The following is a 25,257-nucleotide window of genomic DNA, read 5'->3' on the forward strand; positions in this document are numbered from 1 at the left end:
ATGATTTTATCCAAGTAAAATCAAATAATGAAATTTGATTTTCCAACCCTACTTATTTTTCACCACTATTTTTTCATGGATTTCAAATTTCATGGAAAGTCACTTTCCATGCAATCAAACATACCCTAATTGAAAAACAAGACGAAAACATGCATTTGGAGTGCCTATTTTCAATTTCAAGGGTAAGTGGGTTACTCTAACCATCAGCATTTCAAAGTGCCTATTTTCAGAGCGCCTCAGAGTGGGGTGGGGGTGGGGATAATTTGGTGTCCATGTTGCCTTTTTCGAAGAGCTTTTGTAAGTAGAGATGACTTGGGCGAGTCAACTCGATTACTGATTCGTAACCGAGTTGACTCGCTCAAGTAATCAACTAACAGTAAAACTTCAGTAACCCAATTCACTGATTCAACAGAAACAGCAAATAGGTTTTAGCCATGACTCCGATCTTCAATTTCTATTTGGACGGGTGACGATGCCCCCATCTCAAAAATGTCTACAATTTTGGAGAGATACCAAAAGTTAGGATTGAGAGAATCCCTATCTCGAGTCTACGATTATCCATCTGCCTGCAACGAACTCAGCTTCATCTTGAGAGGTTCATACACTAAGGTTCCCAAGAACCTCCAATCCTTCTTGTTTCAGGACACTCTCGCTGCTTTTCGCCTTCTTCCCGAGTGAGTTCTTTGTTTTTTCTTCATAATTCCTCTTTGTATTAGTTTCTCCGTTGTTATTTTGATCTGGGTAATTGGAAAAATCGGATCTTTGATATTGGGTTAGCTCTTTATTTCTCAATTTTATGTGGGTTTGGTTCATTTTTCAGTTTAATTGTACATTATTAAAGAAATGAACCCTAAATTGAACTAATTATCTGTAAATTTTAAATTTTGGATCATAATTATCTTGATCTCAATTTTGGTTCGACTTGTGTCGATAACGATCCATCACATTTTTTTTATTTATTAATATAAGGTTGGATTGATCAAATTAATTTTCTAGTTCTGTTTGCAATTTGTATGATATTGGAGAATTTGGTAGCTATCATTGTCTTCGTCGTCACATCTTCTCTCAATTGTTGTGGTTGGTGACATGACTTTTATTTCGTAATCAACTACTCTATCTAGACCCATATGTCAAGAGTCTGAACTTGTTTCTTTTAGATATTTTCTTACTATCTCCATCCAAGTGATTTCTAGCCTTCCTCTCACTTGTGAATCAGAAATTCGTTTTTCGTTCCGAAATAAACAACCCCCCACCCCCCCCAAAAAAAAAAAAAAAAAAAATGTAATAATAATAAAAAGAAAAAAGAAAAGAACAATGATTTGAAGTTTTGTTTTTTAATCTGAAATAGGTTTAGCTTTAAGGAAATATGCATTCCTTCCACCCATTCTGTGTGTAGCAATACCACAAACCTAAGATCAAATCCCACCTTTACACTTGCACCAATTTAATATATATTCTTCAAATTTTCCAAAAAACTGTTGCTGAATCTTGAGACTATAATTTTATGACATTCCAACTTTTCTTCGTAATGTTGTCTTTTGACTGATCTTGGCACCTCACCTAGTTAGACATCCTTTCATCATCCATACCGCCCGTGCTATCATTCCCTATTAAAACTCCACCATCATCTAAAGAGCTTGGTGAATCTAAACATACCCCAGTTTCATTCTCCACCAATACACAAAAATTAGGTTGGTTGATAGATGTAGTACATATTTTAAATCTCTCTCATCAGTCTTAGTACAATTGATGTTCCCCATTGGTCTTTTATCATCCATCCATCCTAATTCTAGTATCCCCTCATTGTTTTTATATTTTAAGCAATACTTGCATGAATTAAATTTCCTTACATTGTGAATGTTGGGATGCTACAGAGTGCATACACGGCATGCGATATCAGCAGCTAACTTTCTCCTACAAGCAGCAGAGGTAGCATTGCCCAAGCAAAAGAGAGCATTGGCTGTTACAGAGTTCAAGCATGCAGTAGTTGCACATAAGAGACGTTGCAAATCCCATAAAGACAAAGAAGGTAGAGTAGTTCACTTTATCCTAGAGAATACTGATTTGGAATGTCCAACAGATAGAATTCCTTTTGGATGGGCCACAAGCCAAAAATCTGCTCACAGAGGAAACCGTCAGCTTTCTGATTAGTTGCTTTCTTTCGGATGGTCACCACAGCTATTTTGCATGAACCCACCAAGTTGTTCATTTAGTTTGAATTTTGGATTCCTTTGTGCTATAGCCCATCCAAAAAGTGGAAATTGTAGTCTTACATGTGCTCCTCCGCTAAGAGTCTAGGCTCTTGAATCCCTCTATGAGCCTACTAGGACAGTAGTTAAGAGCGAAAGGCGCATGCCTGAGTAAAACAAGGCATAATAAAATTTTAAAATAATAATAAAATTCAAGGAAAAGAGAGAGTGAAAGATATGTTTTAGATATTTAATTATAATTATAACATTATAAACATGAGTTTTATACATATGATATTCATTCAATAATTAAAAAGGAAGAAGGTTTGGTAGTAGCAGAAAAATTAGAGAGGAAGAACAAGAAAAGATTAGTATAAGCTAGCTAACAACATGTGTCGTTGCTGCTACAACATAACAACAATTAGGATTGTCAATGATCGGGTCCGGTCTGGGCTTGGATGAGCCCTAACCTATCCCTAAAGAGACAACTTGTACCTTAGGTCAACACTATACCCCTAGTGGGCGTAAGTTGATCCCTATCCCAACCCTAATGGGCTCGGGCCAAATACAAATGACAATGTAAAACTAAATATTTTTAATGGTAAAAAATGTATTTTTATTTTATTCAATTTTAAGTGAGGCGTGCGCCTTGCACCTTGACTGAGGCACAGTCAAGGTGTGCGCCTTGGTATGCCTCACTTACATTGCCCTGCCTCATATTTAATAAGACGTCTTCAGTCCACCCCGGCTTGAGGCGCTCCTGCGGCGCTAACCTTGACAACACTACTAGGACACCATACCCGACACTTGATAGTTCGTATGTATGAACCACTAAATAGACAATCCTCTGGATTGGCCACATGGATGTTGTCGTTTCTTCATTCTGCTTATACCTTACCATGTATTGTACTTTTCTCTTACAAATTGCAGTTTTTCCCCCTCCCCGACCACCCATCGACCCACTCACCCACCCTCTGAAATAAATAAATAAATAAATAATTGTCATGCCCCAAAATCTGACACTACATTGACTTGGCAACATGACTGGGGGATTGATGCAGGATGATGAGGGGATAAGAAAATGGAATTTGATTTTGGCAAAATAGGGGATTTTGAGTAATCTGGTTGAGGATTGGGTTAAGGATTTGGGCGACAATAAAAATGAAATTTGATTTTGGAAAAATAGGGGATTTAGGGTATTTGGTCGGGGATGGGGTTAAGGATGAAGTAAGGGTTAAAGAAAGTGGAGTATGATTAAAAGGTAACACAAAATGCTGTTTATAGGTTTCAAGAATCAAGAAAAATTAGGAATAAAGGATTAAAAGAAAATCAAAAACATCATTCTTGATGGATTCAAGAATTCAAGATTTCAAGAAAATCAAGAAAATTAAAAGAATGAAAAAAATAAAAATAAAAATAAAAATAAATAAAGATTAGAAGAAGAAAGAGATTGGCCTCACTCCAAAATGGCATCACACCACACCACTAATGGGAATAACAAAGCTTCAATCTCAATTTTATTCATCATTGAAGAAAATTATAACAAGAATCAAGTACTTATAATGTTTCTCTAAACCCTAAATTTAATCTCAACCATCCAACTAAAATAAGGAGATCCAATGGTTGTAAATAAACTTAAAGCAACTCATCTAAAACACAAGCAAAAATACCATTTATATCCCAATCCTATAATTTTATTTTTCTTGAATTTTCAGTCTGTGAAAACTCATTAAAGAATTAATATAAAGTTATCAAATTGCCCCTAAACACTTATATTAACACCATAGGCTAATAAAACATGAAAATAACCTCAAATACTCATCCTATACACTAAAATAAAGCCTTCAAACAGAAATTTAAATAAAAAATTAAAATCTATTCTTTAAGATTTGATGTCCTCATCAATTCTCCTTGATTGGGAAGATTTCGCCACTGGAAAAAAAAAATTGTAGTAATTCTCCTCATTGGTTACGTTCCACATTATGGATGCTCGACCTCGCCCCAAACCTCAAGACTTGAGATTTTGGGGCATGACAATAATAGACTAAAACAAGCAGGCCTCTTTTTGCTGTGTCGCAGAATGCATGGGGCTGAGAGTTGTCAAGTAGGATATGTTGAGGTGCTGAAATGTATGGGTCCCTTTGGAACTGCCACCTTTGTCATACATCTACTCCAACCGTCCACCTCCATGTAATACTGACCCAATAATTAGAATAATCCTAGTCAGTACCCTTAGACTTTTTTTTTATAGGTAACCACTGCAATAATTGGCTACCGTTTTATTGGATGGCATTAATTAATTCCCGAATTATGTACTATTTGGAAGACCATATTGCAGATTTCTGTGCTGTTTTGAACCATCCGTGTGAGCATTTATAAATTGCTTTGATTTCATAAGCATGGTTTAAACTTTATTCCAACTCGATGATTGAGGGGATTCATATAATCTGTTTTCTTAAAATGTTATGAACGATACTAGTGAATTATTCAATTTCTTTAAGAGAGGAAAAAAGCCGATCTACTTTTACATTGAGTGATTTAGTTTGCTTATTTAACCACTAATGTTCCTATTTTTCAGATTCTGCACAACTTCCCCAGGATGTTATTGTCCATGTCTTCAGTTTCCTGGATATGCGTTCTTTGGTTCGTGCTGGTTCAGTGTGCTGGTAATTTTTCTTTTTTTGTTCATTTCTCCGTCTAAAATACATTATGTGGCCTTCATGCTCTTTTTATTTTGAATTATTATTAACTTAGTGAATTCTCTCAAAAGGTTGTGGAATGCAGCGGCAAATGACAATAAGCTGTGGCAGTTGCAATATGATATTTTCTTTGGAAGTTCTGGTAGTTGTTCTAAAACTAACGGGCAGATTGATAAACCAGCCGATAAATTGAACAGAGTTTTATATCAGAAAAAAGAAAGCTTAGATCAGACAAGCATTGATGACTGGAGAGAGGCATTTAAAGGAGCATATGTAGGTAGGCTTGTCCAATGCTTTATATCTGAACTAACACCTTATATTAAAGGGGAAAACACGCATATTTCTTCAAAGTTGGTGGCATTACTTAGAGAGCATTGAAACTTGCTAGTTTTTTATTTTATTTTATAATTTCTTCTTTCCTTGTCAATCTTTATCTGCAAACATTTCTAATTCTTCTTTTCAGAAAGTCATCAAAGCATTGGGGAGAGAGAGGCGCCCCCCCCCCCCCCTACCTGTTTATGTATAGAGAAAAAGCTACTTGATTAATTAATTAATTTTTTTGTTATTTATTATTATTATTATTATTTTGGGGGAATTGAAACCCTGCCTTGATAATATGTTGGGTGGCTAGGATCAACATTAGGGGAATAAAGATGTGACAAGTGATGTTGTAAATAGGTGCTTAAATTCTTGAGTCTTGGTGCCACAACATGGGTTCTAATGAGGACATCACAAACATACCATTCTAATGAGGACATCACGAACATACCCTTTAGAGTGTTCCAAAGGAGGAAAAGACACTCATATTCATTGTGGATGGACGGAGTATGGACTTAAAGTTTATGGATGAGCGCTGTTGGATCCTTCAAATTGGATCATCATATTTCATGTTTTGATTTAATTTATGTCTAGGAGAGTCTGTTTTAGTGTTTAGGATGAGTATTTGCAATTGTTTTCATGTTTTATTAGCCTATGGTGGTACAAGTGTTTTGGGGTAATTTGGTAACTTTATGATGATTTTTTAATGAGTTTTCATAGATGGAAATTCAAGGGAAATAAATTATAGAATTGGGACATAGATTGTATTTCTGATTTAGTTTTATTTAAGTTGTTTAAGTTTTATTTACAATCATTAGATCTTATTATATCAGTTGGATGGTGGAGATTAGATTTAGGGTTTAAAGAACATTATAAATACATTCTTATATCACTGTAATTTTCTTTAATGATGAATAAAAATAGAGTTTGAGCTTTGATCTTCCCCACAATGGGTGTGGTATGAGGCCATTTTGGAGTGAGTCCAAGATAATATTCATTTTCTCTAACGAGGTAGGTATTTACAGTTTTCTTAACATCTTTTTCACTTTCTTTTTTACTTTTCTTGTTTTGACCCTTTTAAACCATCTATAAAACCTAGCCAATCCATTCTATAACTCAAAACCCCATGGAAATCCCTTCATCCATTGAAACCTAACCCTAATACCCATAAAATCCCAACCTAACACTTTCCTATTCAAACTGCATCGTTCCAGACTACCTTAACAACCACCCAAAACCTAATCACCTTCCATTTATAGCCTACAACTTCTCCAAACCTTTTTTTAAACTTGTTATCCAAAAAATCACTACTTTTTTTTTTTGTTATTCTTGCATTGAAATTGAACTTAGAAATCTATTTTGAGCATCTAGTTGAAATCTTAGGCTAGAGAAAGACTTGTCTTACATTGGAACCTATTGTTAGTACTTGAATTGCTATTACTGTGGAATTGTGATCTATCTTAGGACTGCTTTTTATTATTGTTCGGATTCTCTTACATATCTTTGAATGTATGAGCTTACGATTTATGTTTACATTGCTTATAATAATTAAGTTTGATATCAAATTCATCATCCAAGGGTAACATTCATGGTCCTGCATCAACTTTGGTATCAGAGCCTAGGTTTAGCTTAGGGTTTTATCATCACACTACTAAAATAAGATTCATATAAATTATTTTGTACATTGCATTAAGTTTAAGGACAACATCGAGTCTTAGGTTGCACATATGTCCACTTGTAGTGTTAAGGGTGACCAGCCTGAGATGGATCTCGCTAAGCTTATCGGAGAAGTAGCTGTCCTTTCAGATCGTGTGGCTCAAAATACCACCGAGATCAATGCTCTCTTGACTGCTTTGGAGTCTGCCTTAAAGATCAACCCTGATGCTGTTAATGACACTGAGTTCCATATTGGAGGTCAAGGAAGAGGTTTAGGTTGAGGTCAAGGTGGAGGACGAGGTAGATTACCTACACCACTACGTGTTGAGGTTTGAGATCCATATGATCCCGATGATAGTGTTATGTATAACGTCAAGGTTGAGATCCCAAACTTTGACGGACGACTTGACATAGGCCTTTCTTGACTGATTATCAGACATGGACCATTTTTTTTACTAGCATGAGATGTTTGAATGTCGTAAAGTGAGGTTTGCCAAGATGAAATTAGTGGGCCAAGCCAAACTCTATTGGACTAATGTTGAATGTAGAATTGAGATAGCTGATAAGTATCCCATTGTCAATTGGGTTGAGATGAAAGAGAAGTTCAAGGAGAAATACCTTCCCCTGTCCTATCAAGTTAGACTTCTTAGACCAATGGCAAACCTTTCATCAGGAATCTATGACTGCTAATGAATACCTCGCAAAATTTGATGAGTACATAATGCGATGCGATGTCAATAAAAATCCCCATGTGATCCTCTTTAGATTTAGGATGGGCTTACATCCTGAGCTCCAGAAAGAGCTCATTCCCTACGACGTTAGTTTCTTAGATCACGCCTATTAGATGGTGCCAGAGTTAGAGAGGTATTTTGTGGTGCCCCGCCAAATGCTAACACAAAGCCCCATGTCAGATCTCGAGGCACAAGGTGGCGCCTCGAAATTTCGGCATGGTCTCCTCTATTTATGTTAGCATTCCAAGGCGGTTAACCTACACCTGATAAACGACATACAATCCTGCATATATACATATAAAATATCACAATAGCGGAAGCCTACATACATCTAATAACGTACGATAAATCAGAGTGCGAAGGATAATAAAATACAGAATTATACAACTATTTCCTCACTATAACAAAAGTCCTAACGCTTGATAAAAAAAACCCATAATACTCCTAGACGAATCTGACACTATTAGGGGTATAGTCCCAATACTTACCAAGTGATGGATTCTGACTGTCTATCTGACCCACCAGATGATTCTCACTCGTTTTCTACACCTGCTTTGCCAAGTTTCGGATCTGAAACTAAAAAATATATAAGGAAAGGGTGAGTAACAATGGTTACCCAGTAAGGAAGAAAACAATTTCTACCAATAACTTCTCCTAATATGAATGAATAAACGTACTGAATCATTTTAAACTAAGCAAAGTTTTATAGAAGAAACTACAATTAATTAGTACATATAGCCAGGGAGGAGTAACTAAACGTTTTAAAACTCACATTACATCGATCAGCAGTACTCACTATAACATTTTCTTTTTATACAAATCTAATTGACCAAATGGAAACATTAAACATGCATTTTATTTTATATATCAAAATAAGGCAACAGATACATAATACACAATGATGGAGTAGTGGAATTAGAGAGTTGGGATTCACGACTGGATCGCTCCTAGTCGGGACATGATGTTTCACAATAAAGTATTAGTTCCTGATTTTGTGGCTAATCGCTATTTACCACACTTGCGGGATCATTTATCCGGCTCAGGCTAGCCGTTTGACGTGACCGTAAGCAATAAGTCTCTTTTCGATGTGTCAGAACGTTCAACATCTATAAATTGTTAGTGATCACTGACTAATCATCTTCGTATATGCCTATCAGGCATGCATGTGATTCCCACCTTTACATTACAAGTTCATTGGTAAAGATAGAAAGGAATAAACTCGGATTTCAGTTGTGACGCCACTCTCATACGCGTCCCATACCACGTATGAGCTTGGTGGTCCCTACCGTACATCTTAGGATAGTACACCACTCCAGATGATATGACGCATTATCCCTTCAGGCATTCATAGACTCTTTCACAGCTCACAAAATATATATATATATATTCATTTGAAAACAAAAGAGAAATTAACAATACAAGATTGAGAATGGATATCCAATTTCCTACCATGCAAGTGTGGCCACCCGATCTAAAATAAATAATAGAACGGAAAAGTAAACAGCGCTTCGCGCTAACAGAAAGTAAATAAAAATGCAATCAGTAACATTATCCTTGGATATCTGTTCACTAACCTACACACAACACAACAATGTAAAATGCAGACATCACCCCTCGGGTGTGACTGACATTTTACCGTTTCATACCCTTTTTTCTTTTCTTTTTTCAACTTTTACCGTTTTCAATCTTTCAAACAAAATATCCACTTTCTGATATTCATCAACTCAATTTGAGTTCATTGAATATTAAATCATTTTTCTAACTATGAAATTCATTTTTATCAATAACATTGAAAAAGTACCAAAACTTATATCAAAACGGGGTTCGAGCGGTGCACATGACCCAACTGACGGAAATAACCTAGTGAGATATCCTACCCACGTATGTTTTGTTATAAAATATAGTTAAACATATCAAACATACAAGTTCTAGCGTGTATCTGAAATAACAAAAAGAATTCTATATTTTTGGAAACACACCAATTTTTTTAATAAAATCCTAAATACAATTTTCATAAATCTATAGTTACTGATAGAGATTAAGAGTCCTTATAATTTCTAAGCGACGGAATTGAAATATGTGCACGAAAATCAAGGCGATCGGCACGGAAATCGAGATGGTTTGAACTTCGAGACGGCTGATTTTTGAATCTAATCCGGTTGTTTCGAAGATCTCGACGCTGTTGTCTTTTCTCCCTTCTGCGGCGGAGGACGGTTTGACCTCGAAACTGGTGAAATTTGAGGTCAAAGTTTCGAAACCCCCGTATATAAATATGGCTGATTTTTGACGATATGGGGTGAAAAAGAAAGTGAAACGAAAAGATCTTGAGTGGGTTTTGTAGAGAATGAGGCTGCAGACGTTTCTCTCTTTTGCATCGGAAGTCGACGACGAGCCGTTTGCGATGAATACGAGGTTGAAAATCGGAGAAAAATGATTAAAAAAAAAAAAACTGTTGGCTGATTTTAGACGACTTTGGAAGATGAATAGTGGAAAAAAAATTAAAAAATTTATTTATATAAAGTCTTGGGATGAAATTGGTATTTCGCCTATTGTTTCGATAGACAAGAACTTGACCGTCCGGACGCAAAAAGTGACGAATGAATACTCTATTTTGCCTAATTTTTCGTTCCGAATCTAAGAGTGTGGTCAATTTCTATAAATTCTATCTCTAACAAAAATTTACATTTTTGGCCCGATGTGACTCTAAAATTGACGTCGTTTCTGTTTTTTACAATAATTTGACTTTCTGGACTTCAAAAATGACAAATAAATAGTTCATGTTCAATAATTTTTCTTTACGAACCCAATGGTATGATCGAATCTTAAAAATTCTTATTTTAGCAAAAAGTCATTATTTTAGCCTAATCTGACTCGATAATCGAGAATTTTGTAACTTTTCTGTTTGGACTCGCATTTGAGTATGCTTACAGGCTAAAGTATATTTTTCAACCATTTTGAATCCAATGGTGAGGTCAGATTCTATTAAAAATGATCAGAAACATCCTAGAGTTTTACCCCTAAGTCCCACTTTCAGGATTTTCTCAAAATTTCACTATTTATTTATTCTCAATATACGAATTGAAAACTCAGGATTTTACATTCAAGACAATTTATTGGATGCGTTTAAAGAAGAAGTGTGGGTTGGTTGATGTAAGGTAGAATGGGAAGTACATATATATATATGGGTCGGGTTCCTGCGACACACATTGCTACACACATATAGACAACGTGTTTGTCTTATATGGGCAAAAATGTTTGGAATGGGCTGATTTTTTGTGAGGATGATCTCTGTGATGAGGTGATCATCCTGGCAAAAAATCATTCCATTCCAAAACTTGTAACCCCATCAAAATTGATTTACAAAAATTGGACGGTCTATAATTTTTCAACAAAAATTGGACGGTCTAGAAGTTTCATAATGAGCTGATTTTTGGCAAGGATGATCTCCTCACCATAGAGATCATCCTCACAAAAAATCAGCCCATTCCAAACATTTTTGCCCATATAAGACAAAACACGTTGTCTATATGTGTGTTGAAATGGTTGTCGTTTGAACCTGACCCTATATATATATCAAATTAGAGTTGATGCGTAAAAAGATGTGATGTAGGATTTATCCCCTCGAGTAAGATTTTCAATTATAAAGGTTATGATAGAGGTTTTACGAAAATATCACAATAAGGGTATGTTTGATTGCATGGAAAGTCACTTTCCATGGAATTTGAAATCCATGGAAAATTAGTTGTGGAAAATAAGTAGGGTTGGAAAATCAAATTCCATTGTTTGATTTCACTTGGATAAAATCATGGAAAAAATATGAGAAAAAAGAAGAAGAGGAGAAGGAGGAAGAAGATGAGAGGAGAGGGAGAGGAAGAAGAAGATGACGAGGAAGAGGGAGGGGGGAGGATGTGGCGACGGCGACGGTGGCGACGACGACGGTAGCGGTGGCGACGGCGACAGAGGTAAGTGAGGAAGATGGGGGGAGAACGTGGTGGTGGTGGTGGTGGCGGAGGAGGTGAGGGATGGAGAAGAAGAGAGAGAGAGAAGGTGGTCGGAGACGGAGCCGACGGCGACGGCGATGATGACGACGGCGATGACGACGACGGCGAGGTTAGTGTAATGGTGGTGGTGGTAGGGAAGAATTGAGAATGGAAAATATGGGTGGATTTCATTTTCCTACTCATATGGGTGGGAAAGTGAAATCCATGATTTAGTGGACTTTTTGAATGGGGTGGAAAATGAATTTCCATTTCCATGTGCAATCAAACACTTGAAAAATGTCATTTTCCATGGAAATTGATTTTCCACCCTATTTTCCATGTGCAATCAAACATACCCTAAGTGGAAAATGTAATATTGAATTGAATATAAAGATAGTGGTGTGTTTGCGGTAAGACTGTAATATTCATAGCAATTATGAGTAAAACATAATAGATGGTGTAATTGGTGAGAGAAGTAAAGATAAAGAATAGAGAAGATGTGATGGGTGATAAGGTTTTGGTGGGGAAGTGATAGCATTGTTGTTGATAGATATTGGTGGGGGAGTGATATAATGTGAGTTGATTGTTGTCTTAGGGTTATACAAATAATGGATTAATTGGAGTATAAGTTTAAATTGGAGTGATTAATAAATGAATGTGTTGGGTTGACGCAATATAGGTGACATAAGGTTATGAGTTATAAATGAGATTGACTTGGGACTAAGAATAGATGATAATCGAAAATAGGTGTTGTTTATTATACATGTCGTGTTAGTGGAATGATAACAAATCTTGATAATGTATGATTTCAATTTCGAGGATAATTTTTATTAGGGGGGAGAATGTAAAATCCCGAGTTTTCGATTCGTATATTGAGGAAAAATAAATAGTGGAATTTTGAGAAAATCCTAAAAGTAGGACTTAGGGGTAAAACTCTAGGATGTTTTTAATCATTTTTAATGGAATCTGACTTCACCATTGGATTCAAAATGGTCAAAAAACATACTTAAGCTTGTAAGCATGTTCAAATGCGAGTCCGAACAGAAAAATTATAAAATCCTCGATTATTGAGTTGGATTAGGCTAAAATAATGACTTTTTTCTAAAGCAAAAATTTTTAAGATTCGATCATACTATTGGGTCCGTAACAAAAAATGATTGAACATGGACTATATATTTGTCATTTTTGAAGTCCAGAAAGTTGAATTATCGTTAAAAATGGAAACGACGTCAATTTTAGGGTCACATCAGGCCAAAAATGTAAATTTTTGTTAGAGATAGAATTTGTAGAAATTGACCACACCATTAGATCCGGAACGAAAAATTAAGCGAAATAGAGTATTCATTCGTCACTTTTGGAGTCTGGACGGTCAAGTTATTGTCGATCGAAACAATAGGCGAAATATCGATTTCGTCCCAAGACTTTATATAAATAAATTTTTTAATTTTTTTTCACTATTCATTTTCCAAAGTCGTCTAAAACCAACCAATGGTTTAAAAAAAAAAAATCATTTTTCTCTGATTTTCAACCTCGGAATCATCTCGAACGGCTCGCCGTCGACTTCCAACGTAGAAGGGAAAAACATCCGCAGCCTCGTTCTCTATAAAACCTACCTAAGATCTTTTCGTTTCATTTTCTTTTTCATCCCGTATTGTCAAAAATCAGTCGTATTTATATATGGGGGTTTCGAATCTTTGACCTCGAATTTCACCAGTTTCGAGGTTAAACCGTCCTCCGCCGCAGAAGGGAGAAAAGACGACGGCGTCGAGATCTTCGAAACCACCTGGTTAGATTCGAAATCAGCCGTCTTGAAGTTAGAACCCTCTCGATTTCCTTGCAAATCACCTCGATTTCCGTGCATGTGTTTCAATTCTGTCGCTTAGAGATTGTAAGGACTCTTAATCTCTATCAGTAACTGTAGATTTATGAAAGTTGCATTTAGGATTTTATTAAAAATTTGTGGTGTATTTCCAAAAATATAGAATTCTTTTTGTTATTTCAAATTCACGCCAGAACTTGCATGTTTGATATGTTTAACTGTATTTTATAACAAAATATACATGGGTAGGATATCTCACTAGGTTATTTCCGTCAGTTGGGTCCTGTGTATAGTTCGGACCCTGTTTTGATCTAAGTTTTGGTACTTTTTCAATGTTATTGATAAAAATGAATTTCATAGTTGGAAAAATGATTTAATATTCAATGAACTCAAATTGAGTTGATGTATATCAGAAAATGGATATTTTGTTTGAAAGATTGAAAATGGTAAAAATTGAAAAAAAGGGAAAAAGGGTATGAAACGGTAAAATGTTAAGAGTCACATCCAATGGGTGATGTCTGCATTTTACATTGTTGTGTTGTGTATAGGTTGGTGAACGGATATCCAGGGATAATGTTATTGGTTGCATGTTTATTTACTTTCTATTAGCTCGAGGCGTTGTTTACTTTTCCGTTCTGTTATTTATTTTAGGCCAGGTGGCCACACTTGTATGGCAGGAAACTGGATATCCATTCTCAATCGTGTATTCTTAATTTCTCTTTTGTTTTCAAATGAAAATAATATATATATATATATATATATATATATGTAGCTATTTTATGAGTTGTTAAAGAGTCTGTGAATACTTGAAGGGATAGTGCGTCATATCATCCAGAGTGGTGTACTATCCTGGGATGTACGGTAGGGACCACCAAGCTTATACGTGGTATGGGATGCGTATGAGAGTGGCGTCACAACTAGAATCCGGGTTTATTCCTTTCTATCTTTACCAGTGAACTTGTAATGTAAAGGTGGTCGTATACGAATGGTTTGTATATTTGGGAATCACATACACGCTTGATAGGTATAGACGAAGATGATTAGTCAGTGATCACTAACAATGTATAGTAGTTGAACGTTCTGACACATTGAAAAGAGACCCATTGTTTACGGTCACGTCAAATGGCCAGCCTGAGTCGGATATCTGTTGCCTTATTTTGATATGTAAAATGAAATGCATGTTTAATGTTTCCATTTGGTCAATTAGATTTGTATAAAAAGAAAATATTATAGTGAATACTGTTGATCGATGTAATGTGAGTTTTAAAACATTTAGTTGCTCATCCCTAGCTATATGTACCAGTTAATCGTAATTTCTTCCGTAAAACTTTGCTTATTTTAAAATGATTCAGTACGTTTATTCATTCATGTTAGGAGAGGTTATTGGTAGAAATTGTTTTCTTCCTTACTGGATAACCATTCTTACTCACCTTTTCCTTATCTCTTTTTTTTTAGTTTCAGATTCGAAGCTTGGCGAGGCAGGTGTAGAAAACGAGTGAGAATCATCTGCTGGGTCAGATAGACAGCCAGAGTCTGTCACTTGGTGAGTATTGGGGCTATACCCCTAATGGTGTCAGATTCGTCTAGGAGTATTATGGGTTTTTCTATCGAGCGTTAGGACTTTTGTTAGAGTGAGAAATTTTTGTATAATCCCGTATATAAATTTCTTCTTCCGCACTCTGATCTATTGTACGTTATTAGATGTATATAGGCTTCTACTAGCAGGGGCGAAGCTACAGAACTTTGAGACACCCTTATATTTTCAACTAATTACATGCCCCATTTGTCCCCACTCCCTCACCTCTCTCCCCATTTGCCCCTACACCCTCATCTCCCTCTAATTTTTGCCCCCACACCCTCACCTCCCTGCATTCAAGTTCTTCAACTATACAACTAATCATAGTTTGCCCCCACTACAAGAAAATCCTGGCTCCGCCCCTGTCTGCTAGTATTATATTTTTTTTATGTATATATGTAGGATTACATGTCGTTTATCAGGTGCAGGTTGAACGCCTTGGAATGCTAACATAAACAGAGGAGACCATGCTGAAATTTCGAGGCGCCACCTTGTGCCTCGAGATCTGACATGGGGTTTTGTGTTAGCGTTTGGTGGGACGCCATATATTTGAAACTGCAAGTTATCATTCGATATGATTCTTATAGACAAGAGTTTCAACCTATTACTCTTGGAGCTAGACTTAACTTAGGAAATCCGCTACCTAGGAATCAAACAGTTACTACTTCCAATGTCAAAGATGACAAAGGAAACGCCATAGTTGGTGAGCGTCAATGAGGGGATGACAAAGAAAAATATTACAAGTACCATGGTTATGGACACCATGCATACCTATTCCCCTTTAGAGACCCCAATAAAACATTGTTGATAAATGAAACATAAAAGGGTGAAGGCGATAGGATTGGACTGGATGAGGAAGTTTATAATCCCGAGGTTGGTGCTAGTGACGAGGAGGGTTATGATGACCCTGATAGTTACTTGGGTTGTGTTAGGCATGCTCCGTATGTTGATGAGGCTCAAGAGTCTTAGTAGGTCGGTGTGTCCTAGCACAGGAGAAGAAAACAGATGACTGGCGCAAGACTTTTATCTTCCATATTTATGCTAAGTGTGGGGAGAAGAACTGTAAAGTCATTGTAGATAACGGGAGTTACACAAACGTTGTATCAACTCATACCATATCCCGTTTACGCTTAACCCATGTACCCCACCCCCAACCTTACAGGGTCGCGTGGGTAGATATATCATTTATCCCAGTTTTCCAGAGGTGTCAGGTCCCCATTCAGTTTTCATCTTACAAAGAGATCTTGTGGTGTGATGTTGTACCCATAGATGTAGGTCATATCATTCTTGGTAGACCGTGGTTGTACAACAATGATGTAACCATCTTTGGTCGTTCTAATTCATACTATTTCACCCACGAGGGCAAGAAAATCACACTCTACCCTTTGCCGCCCAAATCTCTCTTGGAAAAGAAAGAAAATCAACCAGAACAAAGGTAAGTCAAGGGCCAAAGTCAAAGTCTTTCCACATCATAGAAGCAAAAGAGTTTGAGAAAGAGACGAAGGATGAGACTATCATCTATGCATTAATCACAAAAGAGGTCTCTCCTGCCTCAAATATGGAGATTCCCAGACAAGTGAAACCGTGCTTAAAAATTTTCCGGATGTCTTTCCTGATGATCTTCCAAAAGAGCTTCCCTCAATGCGTGCTATTCAACATGCAATTGATCTCGTCCCCGAGAGCAACTCTTCCAAATTTTCCACACTATAAAATGAACCCTATTAAGCATGAAGAATTAAAGAAGCAAATTGACAAGCTTCTAGAAAAAGGGTTCATCAGAGAGAGTATGAGCCCATGTGCTATAATTGCCCTCCTCACACCTAAAAATGATAGTTCTTGGCGAAAGTGTGTGGATAGCAAGGCAATCAACAAGATTACTATCAAGTATAGGTTTTCAATACCAAGACTTGACGATATGTTGCATTTGATGGCAAATGCCACTATCTTTTCAAAGATAGATTTTAAAAGTGGCTACCATCAAATTCGCATCCATCTAGGGGATGAGTGGAAAATCGCCTTCAAAATGAAGGATGGCTTGTACGAGTGGTTAGTCATTCCCTTTGGGTTAACTAACGAGTACCTTTTTGAGGTTATGACTTATGTATTGAAATCCTTTATAGGTAAGTTCCTGGTAGTTTACTTTAACGATATTTTGATTTACAACCATCCTCAGTAACAATACCTAGACTACTTGAGACAAGTCTACAGTGTTCTTAGGAAAGAACAACTCTATGCTAACCACAAGAAGTGTTTGTTCATGTCCAATCAAGTTATCTTCTTAGGTTTTTGTAGTTTCCTTTAACAGGTTGTCTACAAATCCCAAGAAAGTCAAAAGTCATAGTGGAAGTGTTCTTAGGAAAGAACAACTCTATGCTAACCACAAGAAGTGTTCATTCATATCCAATCAAGTTATCTTCTTAGGTTTCATAGTTTCCTCTGACGGGTTGTCTGCAGATCCCGAGAAAGTCAACGCCATAGTGGAATGACATGAACCACAAAAAATTTATGAGGTTCGTAGCTTTCTTGGTCTAGCTACATTTTATAGGCGGTTCATTAGAGGATTTAGTTCCATTATGTCTCCTATTACATATTGCATATGCAAAAGGGAATTCAAATGGACAAATGTCACAACTAAGGCATTTAAGAAGATCAACTCAAGGATGACTAAAGCTCTTGTCATGCTCCTCCCCGACTTTTCTAAAGTCTTTGAAGTAGTTTGTTATGCTCCAGGGTAAGATATTGGTGGAGTCTTGAGCCAGGAAAATCACCCAATTGCATACTTTAGCGAGAAATTAAATGATGCAAAACAAAAATACTCCCTACCTATGACAAAATTCTACGCGCTAGTCCATTCCTTGAGATATTGGAGACATTATTTATTGCCGCAAGAATTCGTTTTGTTCTCAGATCACGAGGTTCTGAGATACCTTAGCTCCCAAAGGAAATTAAACCCAAGACATGCTAAGTGGGTTGAGTACTTTCAAGAGTACACATTTGTACTTAAGCACAAACTGGGAGTTGAGAATAAACCTGCGGATGCACTAAGCCGCAAGGTTGCACTACTACATTCCATGAGTGTAGAAGTGACTAGGTTTGAACAGTGCAAGACATGTCTCAAGCGAGACGTAACTAAGATTCTTGCACAATGCAGGACATGTCAGCTGACAAAACAAAAAAAGGCAAAACACGAGTTTGTATACCCTTTTGCTAATGCCACATTCTCCTGGCAAGACATCGGCATGGATTTCGTGTTAGGCTTCCCAAAGACTATTTGGAAGATTGATTCTATATTGAGGGTAATGAATCGTTTATAAAAAATGGTTCACTTCATTACTTGTTCCAAGACCTTCGATGTGTCTAACATAGCAAATATTTTCTTTGAGGATATAATTCATTTACATGGGTTGCCTAAGACCATAGTGTCTGATCGGGATGCTAGATTCATGAGTTAGTTTTGGAAGGCATTGTCGCACATGATGGGCACCTAGGCTCCAATTTTCATCGGCTTACCACCCACAGACAGATGCTCAAATTGAGGTTGCCAATAGGAATCTAGAAAATTTATTGAGGTGTTTAGTAGGAGAGCATGTTAGATCATTGGATTCATTACCGTCCATAACTAAGTTTGCATATAATAGTTCCATTAATAGGACCATTGCCATGATTGCATTTGCAGTAGTACATGGTTATAAACCTAGGAAGCCTATAGATTTTATACCCATGACAGTATCGCAGGCCTTATGAGTCAGTAGAGTCTTTTGTACCTCACATTCATAAATTGCATTATAAGATTAGAAAAAAATTATTATGAGCAATGCACAATATAAATTATCTGTTGATGCACATCGTCGGTTTAAAGAGTTTCAAGTAGGTAATTCAGTAATAGTTCACATGAGGCTTGAGCGATTCCCATAAGGAGTTGTGAAAAAGTCAAACCCATAGTGCTGACCCATTCAAAATACTCAAACGATTTTGTCCCAATGCGTATTACATTGATATTCCGACATACATGAGGATTAGTCAGACCTTCAATGTGGAGGACTTAGTTCATTTTCATGGTCCAACGACTGTACCTAGTAATCCTTACCTAAGCTATATCCTTGATCATCCCCAAAAATTCCAATTTCACCTGATCATGCTAGACCTACTACTGATTTGGCCATTGAGTCCTGGCCTGGTCCACAATATATACCATCCCAGTTTTCACAGCCTTTACTTGCAGTACCTACTTTGCCTCCCATGAGTGAAAAAATAGAGAATATCTTGAATTACCAAGTGGTCTCCACCAGATATGGAGGTTATAAAAAATACCTTGTCAAGTGGAGAAACAGACCCGATCCGGATAGCGCATGGATTACAGAGACTACAACGAATTGATCCAGACATATTGGAAATGTATCATAGTTTTATCTCACCAAAGGTGAGTTCTTTTTGGTCGAGGGAAGTTGATGGGGACATCATAGGCATATCCTTCAGAGTGCTCCAAAGGAGAAAAAGACACTTAAATTCATTGTGGATGGATGAAGTATGGACGTGAAATTTATGCCGAGCACCGTTGGAATCTTATTGGATCATCATATTTCATGTTTTTATTTAGTTTCTGTTTATGAGTCTATTTTAGTGTTTAAGAAGAGTATTTGAGGTTATTTTTATGTTTATTAGCCTATGGTGTTAGTGTAGGTGTTTAGGGGCAATTTGTTAACTTTATATTGATTCTTTTAATGAGTTTTCATAGGTTGAAAATTCAAGAAAAATAAAGTTACAGGACTGGGACATAGATGGTATTTCTGCTTTTGTTTTATTTAAGTTCTATTTGCCACCTTTAGATCTCCTTATTTTAGTTGGATGGTTGAGATTAGATTTAGGATTTAGAGAACATTATGAATTCTTGTTTCTTGCTATAATTTTCTATAACGATGAATAACATTGAGATTGAAGCTTTGATATTCCCATTAATGGTGTGGTGTGAGGCTATTTTGGAGTAAATCCAAGGTAACATTTATATTCTCTATCGATTTCTCAATTGAGGTGGGTATTTTTTTTCTTAACATCTTTTTTCTCACTTCCTCTATTAAATTTCTGTTTTGAACGTCTAAAACACCCATAAACCCTACCTAATCCATTCTATAAACCAAAATCCCACCAACATTCTCTTTTCCGTTGAAACCTAACACAATACCCATAAAAACCAGACTTAACTCTTCCCTATTTGAACCACATCATTCTTTATCACCCAAAACCCTAATCACCTTTAATTTTTTTTAACCTACAATTTCTCTAAACATTGTAAACTTGCTGCCCCTATAAATCAGCACCACTTAGTTGACTATTTTTGCATTAAAGTTGAGTCTAGAAATTTGTTTTAAATATCTAACTGAAACCCTAGGTTAAAGGAAGGCTTGTCTTCCATTGAAACCTATTGTTAGTACTTGAATAGCTATTATGATGAGAATGTGACGAATCTTAGGACTTTTTTTTATATTATCGTTTGGATTCTCTTGCATATCCATAAATGTATGAGCTAATGATTTATATTTGCATTGCTTGTGTTAATTTAGTCTGATCTCAGATTTATCATCCGAGGGTAACGTTCACGGGCCTGCATCAAGATAAAAATAAGGAGATTAGGGTTCTAGTTAGGGATTTGGGTAAGGATTTAAAAGAAAAAAAGTGGGGGTTGTTTCCAAAATCGCAATTGGCTATTGAAATATAAAATGCAATGTGTTGTAAATTACAACATTTTCAATATGGTAAAAGAAAGGGTTATTATCTGAATCCAAGTCAAGGGGAGTTGAAGAGGACATCATTAGCATACCCTTCAGAGTGTTCTAGAGGAGGAAAAGACACTCAGATTCATTGTGGATGAATGAAATATAGACGTGAAGTTTATGGACGAGTACTGTTGGATCCTTCTCATTGGGTCATCATATTTCATGTTTTTATTTAATTTATGTTTGGGAGAGTCTATTTAGTGTTTAGAATGAGTATTTGAGATTGTTTTCATGATTTATTAGCCTATGATGTTAGTATAGGTGTTTAGGGGCAATTTTGTAACTTTATAATGAGTTTTCATAGACTGAAAATCCAAGGGAAATAAAGTTACGGGATTGGGATGTAGATGGTATTTCTGATTTTGTTTTATTTAAGTTGTTTAAGTTATATTTACAACCATTGGATCCAATTATAATAGTTGGATGGTTGAGATTAGATTTAGGGTGTAGAGAACATTATAATAAATACATGTTTATTGGAATAATTTTCTTTAATGATGAATAAAAATAGAATTTGAGCTTTGATCATCCCAACAATGGGTGTGGTGTGAGGCCATTTTGTAGTGAATCCAAAGTAACATTCTTTTTCTCTATTGAGGTAGGTATTTACAATTTTCTTAACATCTCCTTTCTCACTTTCTTTTTTAATTTTCTGTTTTGACCCTTTTAAACCATCCATAAACCACCCTAGCCAATCCATTCTATAACTCAAATCCCCATCGAAATCCCTTCATCCATTAAAACCTAACTCTAATACTCATAAGACCCCAACCTAACAATTCCCTACTCAACCCGCATCGTTCCTAACCACCTTATCAACCACCCAAAACTTAATCACCTTCCATTTTTAGCCTACAACTTCTCCAACCCTTTTTTTTTAAAACTTGCTGTCAGAAAAATCAGCACTACTTATTTGATTATTTTTCATTAAAATTGAGCATAGAAATTTATTTTGAGCATCTAATTGAAACCCTAGGCTAGAGAAAGACTTGTTTCCATTGGAGCCTATTGTTAGTGCTTGAATTGCTATTACTATTGGATTGTGACCAACTTTAGGATTTTTTTATTATCGCTTGGATTCCCTTGTATATCTATGAATGTATGAGCAAACACGATTTATATTTACATTGCTTATAGTAATTAAGTCTGACCTTAGATTCATCATCCTAGGGTAATATTCACAGTCCTGCATCAAATTCAAAACCTGCGTTCATCTACTAATTACTAATGTCAAATTGAGATTGCTAAATTGGTTTAAAATCCCGAGTGTTGAAACCAAGACTTGGGTTCAAAACCAGCCTTCACCTACTAATTACTGACCACTAACTCGCTTGCCTAGAAAAAAAAAAGGTAATGCCATAAATGCCCATTTTTTTGGAAATATCATCGGATGGATATTCTCTTAAATTGTAATAAAATACTCAAATAGATTCCCTCTTTCAGGGAATTCATCTAGGAGATTTGCATCAAATAGAGGATACTGTGGGAATTGCAAGTCAATAGTTTGGCTCTGTAATATGAAGTGTTCCAGTGTACACCATGGTTTAAAGCTTGAGAATCAGCAAATCAAGCCCATATCACCTCGACAGGTATTGTGATATTGCAGCATTCTTTCAGTTGGTTTTCAAATTCTAACTGATTTTTCTAGTCATTGTAGTTGTAAAATGTGGTGATTCATGATTGTTTCCAATGCTTGGAAACTTGGTGACTATCCCATAGGATGTAAGTTGATCACCCCACAACAACAACCGGAAAAAAATACACAATTGAAAAAAACCCATATTTGAATGACCAAGGCGTCAATTATTATTATTTTAGACGGGCTGAAACCATTAAATTAATGGTGGATGAGAGAAATTAGATAGCTCTAAGACATCGAATCTGGGGAACAAAAAAATTTTCAACAGCCCTAGGCTGTCGAAATTCAGTTCTAAAATTCGGGGGCCTTAGCCTGTCGAATTTTCCAGTTTTCACGTAGTGCCAAAACCATGAACTCGCCTACATTTTTTCCTAAACACGAACGATTTTCCAGTCCGACATGAAATTCAGCTCTCTGTGATTGCCTTGTAGAATTCAAAGAAATTGGCTGGAACAGTCGCAATCATCCATTTTGGTTGAATTTCACATTGCAATTCTCCACTTAGGACTTATTTAATGGTTTCCTGCCCCTTTACCTGTGTCAAATATACATGGTTTCCAATTATAGCCCATTTTAGTGACCTTTCATATCAAGCACGCTTGGCAATTTACATTTGTTTCAGACTCCCATACGTCTATGATACTTTTCTGCATGTACCATATTCAAGAATTTAATCTCTTCATACATTTTCTCAAATATTTTGAACAATTAAATGAGTGATCATTGTGGGTTTTTGTTGGCTAGGTGGTTGAGTATTTGCTTGAAGACTCGTTATCAACAATCTCCTCATCTGATAGCGATAGTGATTCAGATGGAGAATCAATATCCAAGCTATGGGCCTATTCGAGACATTGGTGACAGCAGCAAGAAGCCTTTTGTACGAGTCCAGGTGATCCTTCCAGGTACATCTTTGGACAAGTCATCGTAGGCAACACCACCATCATCATTGTCACTGTAAATGGTAATAAAATCAGAAATAAAGGAAAAAAGATGGGACATCTTGCTTGCTCAATGACCTTTTGTAATCTATTGAAAGTAATTGCCACGATCTGGTGCACCATCCTTTCATAATTGTTTATATTTCTAGGTTGGATTTAAAAAGAAAAAAAAAAGTTATATGATAAGATTAAGAGAGATTTACCCGGCAGACCTAACTGTTGCATTTCTATTGATTGAGTTGGGTGTTGCGATTCGGCCTCCATTGATGTTGAATGTTCGTGTCCCATACTGGGATAAGCCAAACTTTCGCTGGTTGAAGTTCAATATTGATGGAGCATGTCTTGGAAATGCTCCGCGTGAGGTGCTGATGAGCACATTGAACCATACATGTGGTTGAGCCCTCACAGCCTAGTCACAACACTGCCATTATCAGGGGTGCACTCAACAATTGAGCTAATAACCCATCGTGTGGGCTTCCCATTGGGGACCTGCTATGCCGAAAGCAAGAGAAACCCCATCCCTCTTTCTTTTTTGTGCCCCCATGTCACCACGCGGGAGGGACATGGGGACATAAAAAGGGGATCCTCTAAATTTGTTCCGATCTAGGATGATAAGCTTGTGAGCTTGGTCTGTCTTTACCATCGAGAAACAAAAGCAGACTTCCATCTCCAAGCTTAGCTCAAACATAGCTTGCTTCTTTTTGGGTGTGAAGCAGTGCCAAACCAAAATACCCAACAAGATTTGCTCTCCTTGAAAAGGAGGTGATCTAGTCATATTGGAAGCCTGGTCCAGGTGGTGGTGGTGACGAAGATGGTGTTGTGATTCAAGCTACAATCTGGTTTTTTTTTTTAGTAGTACAAATGACATGGCTGAATAGATGGCCCTGTTTCGTGCTTGTGAGGAATTTGATATTTTTAACAAGAATGTTCTCATCGAATCCGACTCCATGCTCTAAGTCCAAGATCTTTTGGGTGGCACTATTTCTTGGTATTTAGATCACCTGTTGCGAGGCATTCATAGTAAATTATTTTCCATGATTTGGGAAGTCAAGCACCTTTGGAGAGAAAAAAAAAATCCAAATGTATGCGGCTAACATGGTACCTAACAAACCTTTGAGTGGATTCTAACCTCATCAATTTGTGGCATCCAAAAACATGATCGGGTACCAATGGGTTATAAATGACAAAATTCTTAGAATTTTGAAAATAAAATTTGAAAAAAAATGAGACTTAATTTTCACAGTTAAATTTTAGTTTAAAATTTGGGAGTTTGGTAGCTATTCATTTTCAACACCAAAGATCAAGCTCAAAAAGGTTTTCAACACCAATGATCTGGTGGGGAAAAGTTGTGCTCAAAACAGATTTGATCTAGGATTTTTAACATGGGGTCGGGTTATTACACCTGAGAGTTGCACACAGTGATTCAAGTAAAGTCGAACGATCAAGGTAAGTCGGTTGATCGAACCCAAGATTTGTTGGGGTGATAGGTTGGTCGACCAAGGTTGTGGGTCGACCAAAGTGGGTTGATTGAGCACAATAATTTTTCTTGTCTTTTTCTCCAGTTTCACCTCAAAATCACCCACAATCGTAAAAACTAATAGATCTACTTTTTTTTTTTTACTTTCTAACACAAGATTTACAAATTTAAAACCATCTAATCATTTATGTTTTTTATTATATATATAAGAATGTGCCCCTAGATTGAAACTCAAATTTAATTCTTTTATGTAAAATGATTTTTCACTAAAAACTTAGCAATTAAAGGGTAGAAGGGAAGAGTTCGCGTCTTTTACAAAGAAATAGCTCCGAGATCTAGCTCCAAAGGTCTTCTTTGTTCACTTTTTAACATTTCTCTTTGATGAACACACGATTTACTTGGATCGATGTGCAGTCCCCGTCAAGACGAATCTTTTATTCTCTTTTGTCGAGTCTTGAATCCTA

General features: G+C 36.4%; 1 protein-coding gene across 3 annotated transcripts; it reads left to right on the top strand.

Annotated features, from left to right (window-relative positions):
- Positions 1-382: 382 nt before the first annotated feature.
- Positions 383-23,525, top strand: LOC147391045 (F-box family protein). 3 transcript variants are annotated; one of them, XR_015182614.1, is made up of 6 exons: positions 384-674; positions 1,875-2,029; positions 4,768-4,855; positions 4,960-5,161; positions 22,183-22,328; positions 23,123-23,525. XR_015182614.1 is itself a non-coding variant. In XM_086457777.1 (6 exons), the coding sequence occupies exons 1-6, from the start codon at positions 490-492 to the stop codon at positions 23,234-23,236; spliced, it is 894 nt and encodes a 297-aa protein (XP_086313903.1). In that variant the 5' UTR covers positions 392-489; the 3' UTR covers positions 23,237-23,525. The 3 variants fall into 3 exon arrangements, 2 of the variants coding, with proteins under 2 accessions (XP_086313904.1, XP_086313903.1); XM_086457777.1 differs by having other exon boundaries at positions 392-674; positions 4,960-5,165; XM_086457778.1 differs by lacking the exon at positions 22,183-22,328 and having other exon boundaries at positions 383-674; positions 4,960-5,165.
- The last annotated feature ends 1,732 nt before the right edge of the window (positions 23,526-25,257 follow it).

Source organism: Akebia trifoliata, chromosome 11 (genome assembly GCF_017979445.1).
Source record: "Akebia trifoliata isolate Shusen 1 chromosome 11, ASM1797944v1, whole genome shotgun sequence".
NCBI lineage: Eukaryota > Viridiplantae > Streptophyta > Magnoliopsida > Ranunculales > Lardizabalaceae > Akebia > Akebia trifoliata.